Below are 16450 nucleotides of genomic sequence, written 5' to 3' on the forward strand. Positions count from 1 at the left end.
CAAATATTCTAGTTAAAATTTGTGAAAAAATAATCAAATAAGAAATATCAGTTTAAATAAACTAATCGCTATTAATGTATTACAAATTATATTTACCGTAATTGTATTTAATTTATTGCTGTGCGCCTCAATAACAATGTTGTGGTTTCCTAAAATGTTTTTTATTAAAGTTGCACACGAATAACTCTGATTACGCTTCTGTAATGCAAAAAATAAAATTAAAAAAAAGAATAAAAATAAAACCATTAAGAAAATAATTTCATATACATATTTAGCTGTTTTTTTAATAGTTTTTTTTTTTTGTTTTTGTTCCGAATATGTTTTACATTTTAAGATAATTATTAATTTACGTTTGCAGGTTCACATTGCAAAAAAATCCAGTAACACTTTTTTAAAAGGAGTAAACTAGGAATAATGCTTTAAATAATACCGTTGTTTTATTTATTTAGTTTACTTTATTTAACGTATTTGTTGTGTATCCATAAAAACAAACTGCTGATGTTGTACTTTCATAAAAATACTAATATATTTATATTGTATTTTTATTGACATTTTCCTGTGTTTCTAGAAATCGAACAAACTGCTGATGTTGCTCTTTCCTAAAAATATGAATTGATGTTTTTTTTCTTGTTTTTTTTTCTTTGTATATAGAAAACAAATAGATGGCTGCTGTTACGCTTTCATTAATAAACGATTGAGATAATCTTGTATAAAAGCAAGTAAAATACAATGGTGTTTGACTATTCAAAAAACAATAAAAACTCAACAGTCTATTAGATCCTGTGTAAAATGTCACTAAATGTATCTTTCCATTCCTGCACATTCATAAGCCACCAGAGAAAATGATACATCAGGATATTTGGCTCTCGTCTTGATGGAAATGCTCCCTAAATCTTCTTGCAAAGTAGCACTTTGCATGCATAATAGTCCCTTCCACTTCCTCTCCTCCATGTGATTAGCATGGAATCGCAATAGTTGGTGGGCCTCGCTCCGCCTCACGCCACAGACCTTGTGTCCCTACCGCAACCACCCAAGCCCGTAATTACCCCGTTAAAGTCCAAACCGCACAGTCGACTTCAAAACGGCCTCCTCCGTCACAGACCTTTAACAGCTAAGAATGGTCGGGGAGAAGGGTTCTTGTTTATCCAATTCACATGCACGTTTAACACCATCTCGCTGTCTGTTTTATGGTACAGTAATCCCTTGGTTATCACGGTTAATGGGGACCGAGACCACCCGCAAAAACTGAAAATCCGCGAAGTAGCGGCGCCCCTTCAAAAATGCTTAAAAAAACGCTGAGTTCCTCCTCGATAAACTGAGCACCACATAAGAAGGGGGTGAGGTAGGAGGAGTTCAAGGAGGGGGTGGGCGAAGCGGTAACTCACCATGACTAAGCATTGTGTCAGGGCCTCCCCCTCCCCTTCACAATAAGAGTGTCCACACCGTGTCCTCAGTTGACATAAGCCCGCACTCAATGGCGTCAAGTCGATACAGTAAATGCTTTTATTGAGAAGGTAAGGTATATTTTTTAGACCCGCGAACTAGCAAGGTACCACTGTATTCTCAAATTCTTAAACATGTGCAATGTGAAGAAATACTATGTTTTTGCATACAATCTAGATACATTTCATCGGTATATTCCAATTATTTTTTGAGATAATGCATTTTGAAGGCAGCATGTTTTGTCTTTGTCCTCCTGAACTGCGATGTGATCGATGGAACACTAGCACGCTAAAAACGCGAAGCCAAATAAATCAAGAGACATGGCAAAACCAGCTCTAATGCCAGGATAACCGATCAAAAATGATGCAGTGGGAAGTCAATGAGTGTCAACCATGGGCAAAAAAACAAAGCCCTAAGCAGCCCAGATGCTATTCGATAAAAATGATACCAACTGCGACAAACTCACACGAAAAAGTCACAATTGCCTACTTCCAAGCTGAAATGAGCAGTATGCAATCACTGTTTGCTATGATTGTTTTCTGTTTCGGAGCTTGCCTCACACGTTGTGTTAATAAGAATAGCCATTATGAAAGTGTTGTTTTACTTCAATGACATCACAGCTCTACAGGAAACTAGTCGGATGCGTCAACTGGGAGACTAAGGCTATGTTCACACTGCAGAGCTTTGCGCTCGATTTTGATTTTCTTTTGGGAGAGCTGATTTTTTTGTGAGATTTTTCACATTTCCAACTTAACGCGACTTGTATGCAATTTCATTCCTTTGTGAACGCCTTAACTGGTCCGCGTACGCAGAAGAAGACACGTGACGTCACACACAATAGACACCTGTTTGCGGATGTATTCATGGATGATAACAGCAGAGCGTTGTCCCCCTAAATATTGATTAAATCCAAACTGTTTTTCCCCTATTGAATGTTTTCATGTTGTCTGATTTGAATGTAAATATTGTTGACTACCACTAGAGGATACTATCAATTTACAGCAGTTACGTCGAGCGACATGTTGTGTATCCAGTTGTACGCGATGCAGTGTTGGCTGCTCTGTAAGAAGATCAGATATGTATCCGATTTAGGACCATATAAGAAAATGGCCTTGGTTTTTAGTGAAAAACAGCAAATTTGTGCCATTCAGGCGGAATTTAACAGATCGGATACAGGTGGCGTCTGTGCAAAGAAATTTAGTTTCCCTGCAGTGTGAACCAAGCTTTTATCTGTTCAATTCCCTGGTGTGTGAAATAGTTTGCAACATATTTGTGTAATTGTAGGGGAGTAACACCACGTATTGTCTGCCTAATTTGATAGGAAGCCTGTTTGGAAATACCTTTAGTGCACACAAAGTCATTTTCTATTAGTTGATGGAATACCATTATCTGTGCAGCACTACGAGCGAGTCAGCCGCAACTTCCTGAAGAGCGACCACCCGGCTGTGACACGGGTGTGCACCGAGAGCGACGACGCCTACATCGGCATCGCTTACAAGAATCAAGGCAAACTCAAGGACCGGGAAAGTGGCTTCGACGAGCAGCGGCTAAGCTCCGACAGCGGCTACATAATCCCCCTCCCCGACCTCGACCCCACGTCCGACGACGAGTACGGAAAAAGGAACAGGCACAGGTACGGGGAAGGCCCATCGATAGATGTGGAAAAATAAAGAACATGTAGTACTTTTTTTTAGTCCTCAAGATGCAAATCTATGTTGAAAAATAAGGGCCAATTCAATGACAATTGAAGCAGCAGTGTCATCTAGTGGAGTAAAACAGCACAGTGCTTCATGAAACTTCATGAAGCTTCTTTGGTCCATCTCTACACAGCAGGCTGGAGGTTATGAGTTTAAAGGGCAGTGTGTAATATTAAGTGCCTCCGATTGGTACGAAAATTCAGTAAAAAAAAAAAACATTGATTTGAATACAAGGCAAAAATACATGATCTATCATACCAAAGTTAATTTTCATAAAAAAATAAAATAATAAGTTAAGAAATGTATTTTCTTATACACAGCAGAGTCCTCACTTAGGTCGCCGCCATGTCCGTCCGGCATCCTGCTGTGCTCTGTATCACTGGCCCTCGCTCGCACCAGACATCTAGTGGTCAAATATTAGACATTATGGTTATGGTAGTTTTAAGTTAGTCTGACAGACGGAAAAAAAAAGTTTTGAACCACAAGCTGCTATAATGCAAACCAAAATTCTACTTTTGTCTAAAAAATGTAAAACTGTAATTGAATTTAAATATATATATGTGTTTGTATGGGTTTTGAAATAATGAAACAAGAAAACGGTACGGTAAAATGTGTTTATTAGGTAAAATTCGTTTTACTTACTTTACCTAAAATTAGTTAACAACATTGATTTTTGATATACAGTAACACAAAGCCCCAAGGATGAATTTAATATTGAAAAAACATTTTTTTTCTCTAAAATGTGACCATTCCAAAAATGTAATTTATTTTTCTTGTTTTACTTTTATACTTCCATTTGGATTCCGAGACAATGATTTTGGACTTTTGCTGAAAAAAAAAAAAGTCAGACTATTTTCATGTGAAAATATAATATTTTTTCATAAAATCAAAAACTATAGTGGGATTTCATTAAATGCATCACAAAGTTTGTTTGAATTAACTTTTTTATTTACTTTTGTTAATATTTAGGAAAACAAATGTAAATGTTGCTTCAGTCGCTGTCATGCAAATGTAACATTTCTCCATTTTTATATCTTTTAATTTTTAATTGCCTTTCGGAATGTTTACAACATAATTTTGATGTTTTCTTTAATTATTATACCTATTTTGGCGGTTTATCTTGAAAGGACAGTGCGTAGTTTTTCGTGCCACCTTGGTGGTACAGAAATTTTTCATTTAGTCAAAAAAACACATGCACTTGCACATCTGTTTCTCTGCACTATTGTACTTACAGCGTTATTGTTACAGTGTTATTGTTACTGTTACCTGACTTGTTTACCTGACTGCCCATTTTGCACATCTGGTTAGCTGCTCCTCTTGCACTATTTGCGCTACTGTAAAATACTATACATAGCCATAATTATTTAGTATATTATTAGTACTCAATACTCCAACTCAATACAACATTTTATTTATATCTGTACATTCAAGGAAACTGTGCGGGTCAGATGTATGGACATTTCGTTCTGTATACACGTGTACTAGAATGACAATAAAGTAGATCTGAATCTGGATCTGAATCTGAAAAACTTAGATTGGAATAGTAGTCAAAAGCCTAGCTTATACAGTACCTGGCAACACAGTCAAATATTACACACAGTGGTTTTAAATAAAATGAATAGTGTATTATTTAGCGCCTCCAAGTGTTTTTTTGAAAACAATACAAAAAACATGAACTATCGTACAAACTTTTTTTTAATACTCTAAGGCTGTATTTGATTTACATAACATGGTCTCACCTAGATTGCCTGCCATCTTTCTGCGATAAGTACCTAAAGACCCAACAACCTTCTGAAAAGTTGGGCAAAAACATGAGATAAAAAAAGAGTGTTGTTTGGTCTCTTTGGTTCCGTAGTTTGTAATCTTCTTTATGCTTTTAAGCACTCTTTTTGGCCGCACTAGGCAATACAGGGACTTGTATTGATCAGATATCAGTGTCCCTTTTAGGCAAAAGGTTTTAAATAAAAAAATTGAGATGTATTTTTATTTGCACGACAGTGATATTTTGCATAAATGAAAGCTAGAAGTACGTAATAAATAACAGTTCCAAATACCAGGAGGCTTTTTTAAGTACAGTAAATGCCATGATTAAGAATTAATTGCAAAGGTAGGGAGGAGCTGAATGTTTTTGCGAGTTTTTATCCTGAAAATGTTGTCTTCCTTGCTCCACAGCTCACAGACGTCCGAAGAGAGCGCCATCGAGACGGGCTCCAGCAGCTCCACATTCGCCAAGCGCGAAGGCGAAACCCTGGAGGACATCACACTCCTAGATGAGATGTGTCTGGACTGTAGCGACTTGGGGGAGGACAGCTTCCTGTGATGTCCCCCTCACTGGACAGACGTGGAGGGGACGCAGGACGGCCCACATAGGACCTCACAATCAATCAAGCGAACCCACAGAGCTGTCCAGCCCGCCCCTGAAGGACAAACCACTCGGACTTGAACTCTTTTGGGACGCTGCCCCCCGATGGGCTGGAGGAGCGAGTTACTTTTTCAAGAAGAGCTTTATTTATCAGACATTCCTTTATTGCAAGAAGGAAAGGATGAGTGGTATTAATCCAAAGGGGACATGTTTAACCACTACGTTATCCATTCCGGTCCAATATGGCAGTTGGACCTCCCCCTCCAGATACTGTAGCATAAGATGCTTGCACAATCAGTCGAACAGGGGTCTCCATCTTGGTGCTCGGGGGCCCCCTAAGAAGCCTGAGTAGCCCCGGGACTGGTTCTGAAAACACCTCACCAATAATCATTTTCTCTAAAATTTGATTTCTAACCGGCATGAGGAATTATTGACATAATCAGTCTTTAAATACATGGTCTTTTCTTCCAAAATTCAATTTGATACTAGCCTATGATTTATCTACATAATGACTCAGTGCCCTCATCCAAGGCAGATGTTTATGTGGTTGACTGAGCCTATTCGAACCCTACTTTTCATCATAATAACCTGCTAATAACATAGTAATACCGTAGTAATAACGTGAAAAAAACGTTATTTTAGAAATGCATATCAGACACCCCTTCGTACTTATCAGGAACAAAAAAAGTAGCTCTCAAGTTCAAAAAATTTGGTGACCCCTGCAGCAGAAGTACTAAAGCATCACAATCCGTGCACATGCATCATTACATTGTGAGGGATAAAAATGTGTTTATTTTTTTACATCGCCATTATGTACACATGTATCATTTGTGAATATCAAGTAGTTAGTCAGCGTGAAAGGATTGGGTGATTGTTCTGTAAATATCACAAGAGTTTTTAAAAAAAATGTATATAAAAAGAAAATGGGAAGATTAGCTTTAATCCTAGCACATGTTGAGCTTCCTGGACAGCAATGAAAAAGAGAATTTGGGAGATTTTAGATAAAAGTATTCCTTTGCTCCCATCGTGTGGTAGCAGTATCCAAAATACAGAAAAGTTTGGACCGATTATGTGAGAGGAATTCTTGCGTGTGGTGCTGTATGGATCATGCCAGCCACAAACAGCCAAATAAAGATGGAGGATAACAAGTTGTTCCCCGCTATTTTAAGCTGTACCACTGCCTTGTCTTTGTCAACTGTGACATCTGCAATCAAATGTTGCACTTTAAATTGTTGGAGATGTTGTTGTTTTTTTACTCAGGCTTGCCGCCTGTAACATATTTGTAACAGCTAATCGCCCAAATAAGATGTTTTACTGTATTGTACATTCAAATGATTTACAATATATATTGCAATAAATGACTTATAATGTGGAAAAGATAAAAAGCATTTTGTGTTTTGTACCGCTAGTGTGTATAAATACTAGGAAGAAGGGAGAACAAATTAATTTATACTAGGATCCTGCACATGAAATAGTATGCAACACCCTAGTAATTAAAAAAGCGCCACAGGCGTAAATAAAATGTGTGTTCCTATAACATATTATTCTGCCTATTTTACTAAATTAGTTATGAAATGTCACATTTAATGGAATCATATCAAAGAAATATATAACATATCTTTTATTAAAGTTATAAAATATCACCTAAAATGAGCACGATTGTTTATTGCTGTCATTATCATATCAGGCATCATTGTTTATTTCAATATTTTCATATTTTATTATATTTTAGCCTGTTTTTCAAGTTAAAAGAAAAGTTAACAAAATACCTCAAATTTGAAAATGTATTGGTCAATGGGGAGAATTTTGGGAGGATTGTGTTATTATTGTATTCTATTTTTTATTTTAACATTTCTTAAATATTTTGAGTCTGGCTTCCTAGGATTGCATATTGATTAATCATAGGAAGAATACATAATTAGTAAATTAGGACCAATTATATTAAATGAACGTTATCTGCCAACAGACCAAGATATTTCAAATTTGAAAACATCTTTTTCCTCACTAGTTTTAGGCATTTTCATGGCCAAATTCGAGCACTTTTAAGAAATTCCAAAGCCAATTTTCCAATGTCGCCAGTACCATTAAAATAAAAAATCTGGTGCAAATCATGTATATTGCACATCCACAAATATCTCTGCAATTTTCATATGCGATTTTTAGTCCCTAAGACACATGGTTTTAAGATCTTGAGTAAATCGAGATTATGTTAATGGATTTGAACAATACATGTGAACATGTTTTGGGGACAAATATCTTTCCATATAGGTGTTGGGTAAAAATGTAGATTGCATTTTCATTTGCAGGAAGTTCTTCCTATTAAGATTTACCACCAGCAAATGCTACCTTTATCTTTTGCAGGCCCATAATAAATATTGTCAATAATACAGATTCCTAACACTAATACACATTTCATAGTGCCCTGTTTAGGTGCAGCATGCACATGTTCTCTTGGGTGCTTCATAGGACAATGCCAAGCAAACTAACGTCAGCTTTCCTTACGAGGGAAGAATAATTGCAATGACAAAGTGAAGCCAATTGTCACAAGCCAGAAACGGGGACAGGACCCAATAGCGTTCGTTTTACTAAGTTTTATTGAGAAAAAGAGCAGTGCTTGCTTCCACGAGCCGATGATCGTCGGTCACAGGTAGCTGATGGCAGGAATGCGGAAGTGGCACTTCCGTGTCGAGCGAGGGTAATCTTCGGCAGCGGAAAAGCAGGTCGATGGCCGGGACGGGGAGCAAGGGCAGTAATGAGTCCAGAAAAGAGGTCGGCAACAAGTATCAGGCAGGAAACAGGGCATAACGGGTCGATGGCCAGGACGGAGGAGCAAGGCAGAAACGGGTCCAGAAACAGGTCAGCAACAGGTATCAGGCAGGAGAAAACGTCAGGAGAATGTCGGATACTACAGAGCTTGCCTAGCTGAAAGCATAGGTTCGCAGACAGTCTGACAGCTTCCTCGTGGAAGACGGGCGTTTAAAAAGAGTCAGGGAGTCAATCAGCATCTAGAGCTGGGGAAGTCGCAGGTGCCCCGAATCAGCAATCATGACACCAACAGAGAGCAATGTCGGCATCATTTTTAAGCAGACATGTTGAGAACATGGCAACGGTTTCAAGCATTTACAAGCACTTCACCCAAAATTCAAGCACGTTTAATCCTTGAAAACACAACATTCAAATTAAAGCATTTTTAAAGATTTCAAGCAGACGTACAAACCCCGAGCTTACCAAAGGTGTCCTGCTAGTGTACAAAAACATTTTGACAGAAGGGAGTAAATGTAATTGATTAAAAACAAAAAGAAAAAAACAACTGTTAAGACAGATACATGAAAAAAAAATAAAAACACTTTCTTTGTTACATTTCTCTTCAATTGAATATATTACATATTGTCCCATCTGGTGTGTGCAATTTAGCCACATAGGAGCAAATATAACACAAAAATACATACAAACAGTTTAATGTTCTTAAACAGTGTCCAGGCACCACCTGTAAATACTTTTGCACAATTATTGTTGCAAACGATGTTCTCTATGTCTCTATATCTATGACAATGTAGATGTCTATTCTATTCTATTCTATTTTCATACCTGTCAACCTGTACGTTTTGCCGTACAACGTACGTTTATAATGCATTTTAAGACGTATACGACGTACAAGAAAATCTGTACGGAAAAACGCAAATTTGTCAAATATGGGTACCATCCGGGATACACTGACTATGACGAAACGGCAAATCAATCAAGTCAAACGAGTGAGCTGCGGTAGCCTATATCTCAGTATCGGGTTTTTTTCCGTTGCAAACGAAGCGAGCAGTTTGATGCTACTGTGCGCATGCATCTGCCGCCTTGGATTTCATGTGGTAGTTGTGTAGTGAAAGGAAGTCCGTCTCTTTTTAGAGAACCGGCTTTTTCGGCTCAACTCATCAAAGAGAGCCGGCTCTCAAACGGCTCACTTGCTTTGATGCATTATATTACGAATCATTATTGTTGTATAAAGAAGTTAAGAAAAAAAGAAAGTATGAAAGGAAAAAAGACAGGTTTGTGGTTATCCCTTTAATCAGTATATTACCAACAATAATTGAATGCAGAAAATGAATTCATAATTTGAATAAGAAAATCTATTATACTACTTGACTATATTTGCATGTATGTTTTCCTTCTACAGTGAACGTCCAAGCGACTTCATTTTTGAACTGTTTTTATAATAAACCTCATTCATGTCGAGCAACTCAGTATCTCACAACAAAATGTTCATTAACAATGTATATGATATAACGAAACACATGAACAATATAGCATGTTAAACTACATAAATAAACACGTTTGGAAAAAAAATATGGTGTAAGATTATTTTGAATTTTGTAAGGGTAAATACGACATTCTTAAGGGCAGGGAGCCGTGGATGTTGACATGTATGTATTCTATTTTATCCTATTCTATTCTAAAATCTACAAAGCAAAATACTGTACAGTAAATGTAATCCGATTTGTCTTTTTAAACCTTTGTGGGCATTACGCCCTCCCGGGACTGGGAGGTCACAAGATCAGGCCTTGGCTGGGTCATACATAAGACTTATACAATATTGGTACCCATCGCCTCCCTGCATGGTGCTTGGAATTAGGGGTTAGAGTTGGGGGTTTTGGTCACCTAAGGACGAGTAAAAATCGAGGGGAAAAATAATTTAACAAAACGTTGTCATTGAACGGAGGTGTTGTGCAGCTTGAAACCACTAGAGAGCAACAAAACCTAGTAAATAATGCTTTTGCTGCTGCAACTTAAGTTTAAACCACCTGGCATTATTCACTATGCACATCTTTTAATGTCAAAGCCCTTGCTTATCCATTCAGGTTATTACCATATAACGTAAGGTCATCTCAATGCCTTATTTACACTGCTGTGATGTCCACTTTTTTTTTCTTCGTTTCATTGAGGTTGTGTTTTTATAACACTCGCGTGTGTTCCAACTAAGTGTGGAGCCTGAAGGCAGATGTTCTCCTGCGAGCAAGCAAACAAAGGCCATTCTTCAAAGAAGAAGCCACCTCAAAGAGGAATAAAAACTGCCTTTCACAGGGGAAACTTTGTTGAGCGTCTTGTCTTATGACAAACACACGTTGGGGAGTTCATCCGGATGGGCGAGTTTGAGCGGGAACAAGCTTCTTTAAACATCCACATAACGGCTCAAAAATGGCGCCACATTGGCTCCTAAGGTTTTCAGCTTAAAACAATACAATGTCAAACTGAAAATGCATCTGGTGATCTAGAATTTTGAGAAATAAAGCTCAAATAAAACGGCAAATGATTATTTCGTTTTCGCTTACATATTTTTATTTATTTATCATAACATTATTTGTACAGTGGAACCTCAGTTCTCGACCATAATCCGTTCCAGAACCCTGTTCGATTTGCTCGATCACCGAAATAATTTTTCCCATTAAAGATAATGTAAATCGTTTTAATTCGTTCCAACACCCTGAATGTTTACCTTGAATGTTTAACGTAAACATGAAGCTAACCCAGGCTAATCGTACGTTCGCGTTATCGTAATCTTCCGTACAAAAGATTACGCTAACATGAATGTGTAAAAATAAAAAAATCAGGTCGTTTACAAGTCATTTAGCACCCGGGTCCCCACAACAAGTGGTGAGCGGTTCATTGGAAAGGGGGCTCCGTTCCAGCACCCTGAATGTTGGGCTCCATTCCAACACCCTGAATGTTTAACTTGAATGTTTAACGTAAACAAAGCTAACACAGGCTAATCGTAATCGCGTTATCGTAATCTTCCGTACGAAAGATTACGCTCACGCGAACGTGTAATAATAAAAAAAATAAAAAAGGATAAAGAAAAGAATGATTTAGTAGGATTTCTTACCTTTGTGATGGTCAGCAGAAGGCGCAGGACGACGGTGGGGTATTCCCTAGCAAGATCAGACACTCGCACACCGTCTTCATATTTTCCTATTATTCCTTTCTTAAATGCAATAGTTGTATGCACTACTTTTCTTTTTTCACCTGTAGCAACTTTGCTGCTTGCACTGACTTTCTTCTGAGGCATAATTAGGGGCTAAAACACTCGGTACACCTAAATTAAAAGTGAAAGCAAAACGAAGCACGTCCGCACGCGATAACAGTTGGTCACGAAAAGAGCGATCTACACCCGTGCGCCGCTCAGCATCGCACCCTAGCGTACGCACTCACGCATTACCGGCGTTCCAACTCCGATTTTTTGACCGAACAGCGAAGCAAGAATTTCTCTAAATTTTTGGTCGGACTCCGATTTGTTCGAACTGAGAGGCGTTTGAAAAACGAGGTTCCGATGTATCTTATTTTTTATTTTTAAGCTTGTATGACATGTCTATCCTGGAAGGCCATGTTGAATATTGTTGTACAGTGGTCCTTAACCTTTTCTCTACCACGGACCGGTTTAATGTCTGACAATATTCTTGCAGCCCGGTGTTTGTAATTCCTTCCTACCCTCTATATAATTCTAGGAGCAAAAACCAGCACAGTAATTCATTGATTGTGGTGAGAGACAAACCAAATTGTCCTTTGTTTAATCTTAATAAAATAATTTGGAAACAATCGCTCCAGCTTTGCCCTTGTAACCAGAATACAGTGGAACCTCGGTTCTCGACCATAATCATCGGCTCGCTACAACGGGTCAGGTGTATCGACATTTCGTTCTGTGTACATTGTTACAAAGAATGACAATACAAAGGAAATTATTATTATTATTATTATTATAATCCGTTCAAGAACCCTGTTCGAAAAGCGATTTGTTTGTACACAGAAATCATTTTTCCCATTACAAATAATGTAAATCGTTTTAATCCGTTCCAACACCCTGAATGTTTACCTTTGTTTACCTTTAAGACAAAAATAACATAAATGTAACCCAGGCTAATCGTACGTTTGCGTCAGCATAATCTTCCGTATGAAAAATTACGCTAACATGAACGTGTAAAAATAAAAAAAGGATGAAGAAAATAATTATGAATAGGATTTTTTACCTTTGTGGTGGTCAGCAGAAGGCGCAGATGGACGGTGAGAGGGATGGAGGAGGAAGGAAAATTATTGTTTGGAAGGACAGTCCCCTTCCATAAAAACTTCAGGGAGCTCTTCTTTCTGAGGGGTGCTCACAAGTTCAAATCTCTTTGCTACGAATGACTGGCTACAGGATGTTCTTTTCTCTTAAAATATCTATCCAATGACACTTGCTTCTGCCTTCTTTTTAGCACTTTTCGGAAGTGGTTCATGACAGTGTCGTTAAAGTCATGATGACTGGTGGCTGCAGCTTCATCGGTGTGGTGAAATACTGTAACTCGGCCCATTTGCTTCACATTTGTTTAATCTCGGACGTCCCCTAGTGTATTGGAGGTGCAATTGCACCTGAGAAAATTAAAAGGAGTAAAAATATGATGTGAAACATCCACCCTGGCGTTCAAACTCCGATTTTTTGACCGAACAGCGAAGCTAGAAATTTTTTGTCGGACTCTGATTTGTTGGAACTGGGAGGCTTTCGAAAACCGAGGTTCCACTGTATTTGTAAAATCATGAAAATTTGTGTGCAGGCATGTAAACTGTTTATTTGGATTGCTATAGGAATCAAATATTCTGTTTTCAATCAGATTTTTGCCTCATATAAAGGTAGATATTGAAGACACTGCAGCTGGAGTACTTTTTCCAGCATTTTGATCAAGCTGTCAGTCATTATTTCACACCCACGCCCCCTCATAACAAGAGGGCCAAAAATATCAAACGTGTAAAACAGATTTGAAACTGAAAAAAGGATCCAAACATGTATTAAAAAGAACCAAAAGTGAATAAAATGTTTGAAACTGAAAACAAAGGTCTGTGGAAAAAAGATATACATGTGAAAAGTGAAAAACACCAAATCATGAGCAAAAAGTTTCCCTCATAAGGATCAAAGCAATATTGAACAGCTATATTACCGTATGGACACGGTTCACAAAACATAATGTGATACTTTGCCGCTTTTCGTCCTGGCTGTGGAACACTGGACCAGCTCTATAGCCTCTGCAGGGTCCTTGAGGGTGCATGGGAGTTTGCCTCTCCGGTCTACTTGTGTTTTGTGGACTTGGAGAAGGCATTCGACCGTGTTCCTCGGGAGGCCCTGTGGGGCGTGTTTCGGGAGTATGTAGTACCGCACAGTATTATCCGGGCTGTGCGGTCCCTGTACGCCTGGTGCCAGAGTCTGGTCTGCATTGCCGGCAGTAAGTCGGATTTGTTCCCGTTGAGGGTTGGACTCCGCCAGGGCTGCCCTTTGTCACCGATTCTGTTTCTAACTTTTATGGACAGAACTTTTTTGAGTATTTTTTTTATGAAGGAGGAGCAATACATTACCCACACAAAATAACACGCTGCATTGGTGGCAGCGGTGGGATTACGAGCAGGTGAAGGAGAGATGTTTACACACGAATTAGGAAGAGCAAGCTGATTTTTTCACTTCCTGACATGATTACTGATTCGGGGCACCTGCGGCTGCCCCGTTGGCGCTAACAGCCCTGGTCGCTGATAGGCTCCCTGACACTTTTTAAACCCCCCGTCTCCCTGCGTCAGACCGTTCTCTGAACCTATGCTTTCAGCTAGGCAAGCTCTGTACCTTCCGACATTCTCCTGCCCTTTTTTTTTCCTGCCTGATACCTGTTGCCGACCTGTTTCTGGACCCGTTTCTTCCCTTTTCTTCCGTCCCGGCCATCGACCTGTTTTGCCCTGTTTCCTGCCTGATACCTGTTGCCGACCCCTTTTCTGGACTCGTTACCGCCCTTGCTCTCCCGGCCCGGCTAACGACCAGTTTTCCCGCTGCCTACAACTATCCTCGCTTGACACGGAAGTGCCACTTCAGCGTTCCTGCCATCAGCTACCCGTGTCCGACGATCATCGGATCGTGGAAGCAAGCACTGCTCTCTTTCTCAATAAAACTGAGTAAAAACGAACGCTATTGGGTCCTGTCTCCGTTTCTGGCTTGTGACACTTCCGGGTGGATGCTGGGTGACCTCTCACAGTGCCACACGCTTAGCGGCGGAAAGAAGGACAACAGCAATGTCCTGTACACACAATACAAAATCTAATTTACAGCTATGTCCGACATCCCACGATTTCCTTCCTATCTATCGTTGTACGTAAGTCGAATGGTCGTTGGTAGGGGAGAGTCTGTTTTGAAATATGAATTGTTGGAATATGTTGTCACAGAAATGTGTCAACGCCCAGGAACCATAAACCTGCAACAAATTATTTTCCTCAATAAAATTCGATCATTTGGCCCTGGGTAATTTCACAGAACATCTCGCTTCACAGTTTGGGAGGGAAAGTTGGTTTTAAACTCGTTTGTTTATCCGTAAGGCAAACTTTGCGTAAGCACCTCCAGGAGACAAAAAAATTTAACTCTAGGCAAACAACCTCCTAACCTCAAAAAGCAAGAAATTGAGAAAATATGGTGGGCTTTCTCAGCCAGGCCGGCAAAACAAAGAGTTGCATTATCAGCGGTGCTGAAAAGACGAGTTTATTTGGAAAAATGATTGGGTTACTCTGTCGCTCATCGCTTTCTCGGGATTGTCCTGGTTTCGCGAACGTAAGGCAGGCTCTTGTGTGCATCAAATGGATTTATTTTTTTTGGCAGCCATTGAGTGCACGAAGGTCTATCCCGAAGGAAAAACGCTGTCCAATTTAGTCAGGATTTGGGGTTTTGGCTTTGAGTAGTGGGAGGTTTTCTTCGATAAAGTAAATAATTGGAATAACAAAACAACGTTTTAAAATATAAATACAATGGGCCAACAGTATCTCGTGAGGTAGAGCGCCCATCTTAGGACCAAGATGTCGCATGTTTGATTTCAGGTTTGTCTGTGTTAAATGTCGGAGTGTCCTTGTGGAGACACGGAACCCCTAATGAACCCCTAATGAACCCCTAATTAATTTATTTTCCTTTTTTTTTGTGTGTATTTCTGCAGCACTTTCTGTTCCCTTGTTAACTTTTGTAGTGTTTGACTGTTTAGTGCCAATTTTATTTGGAATGATGCAATGTTAAATAAAAATCAATTTTTAAAAAAGTAAGCTACTTTTATGAAAGATTTTCCATACTTTTTATGATTTTTTTTGAAAGTTTATCATTTACTTTTTTTTTGTTTTTTGTTTTTTTCAACCATTGTTTGTGTCTGTGTATTTGGCTTTCCAGTGGTTGGGCGGGAAAAAAAAGAGATTTTATTTTCTTAATTTGCATTGAGACCAGATGGAAAACAGCAGAGATGACACCTGATGATGGATGAAGTTTTTTTCTATAGTGGAGAAGCTAACAAGCACATGTATTCTTGGTGCACTAAACTATCAAGGCCTCTGTATTAGGATGTTGCCCAATCTCAAGCAGTCTCATCACCATTTGCCTCAGTGCCTCGCCTTTCAACATCACAGAAATCCAGGCCTATGCACTAACCTTACAACCAAGTGACAAAGAAGCTCAGGACTTTTTAGGCCTAGTTTCAAGACACCAGAGACAAAGCACCAAAGAAAGATATCATCCTGCAAGGAAACTGGAATGCCTTGATTGGTGTTAATGGTCATTATTGAGACTGGAATAAAAGATTTGGAACAAGCTCTAACCTACAAAACAATGATAGAGGACAACAGTTTCTTGAACTAGCTAGCAACAATAACTTGGTGTTGGCACCACTTGTATGCAATTCACCACAGTTGGGTTGACTTCATAATGATTCCACAACATTTCAAGAGTGGAATCAAAACCGCAAGCACGCGCACATATCCAGGAGCCGACGCGGGAAGCGATGCCGACCTGGTGATGATGAACTTCCAGGTTCGCTTCCAGAAAGTCAAGAAGATAGATAGATAGATAGATAGATAGATAGATAGATAGATAGATAGATAGATAGATAGATAGATAGATAGATAGATAGATAGATAGATAGATAGATAGATAGAT

At 38.9% G+C, this 16450-nt stretch overlaps 1 protein-coding gene across 3 annotated transcripts in view; it reads left to right on the forward strand.

Annotated features, from left to right (window-relative positions):
• Window positions 1–6996, forward strand: part of pdgfra (platelet-derived growth factor receptor, alpha polypeptide) — a 30929-nt gene extending 23933 nt beyond the window's left edge. For 2 of the 3 annotated variants that reach the window (XM_088349731.1, XM_088349730.1), the window contains exons 28-29: window positions 2841–3076; window positions 5313–6996. In XM_088349731.1, coding sequence (XP_088205857.1) covers window positions 2841–3076; window positions 5313–5460 — 384 coding nt within the window. In that variant the 3' untranslated portion in view covers window positions 5461–6996. The remainder of the gene's footprint in view (window positions 1–2840; window positions 3077–5312) is intronic. The other variant, XM_088349729.1, reaches the window with a different exon arrangement.
• Window positions 6997–16450: the final 9454 nt, after the last annotated feature.

Source organism: Urocampus carinirostris, chromosome 12 (genome assembly GCF_059441175.1).
Source record: "Urocampus carinirostris isolate Australia breed hairy pipefish chromosome 12, RoL_Ucar_1.0, whole genome shotgun sequence".
Taxonomy (NCBI): domain Eukaryota; kingdom Metazoa; phylum Chordata; class Actinopteri; order Syngnathiformes; family Syngnathidae; genus Urocampus; species Urocampus carinirostris.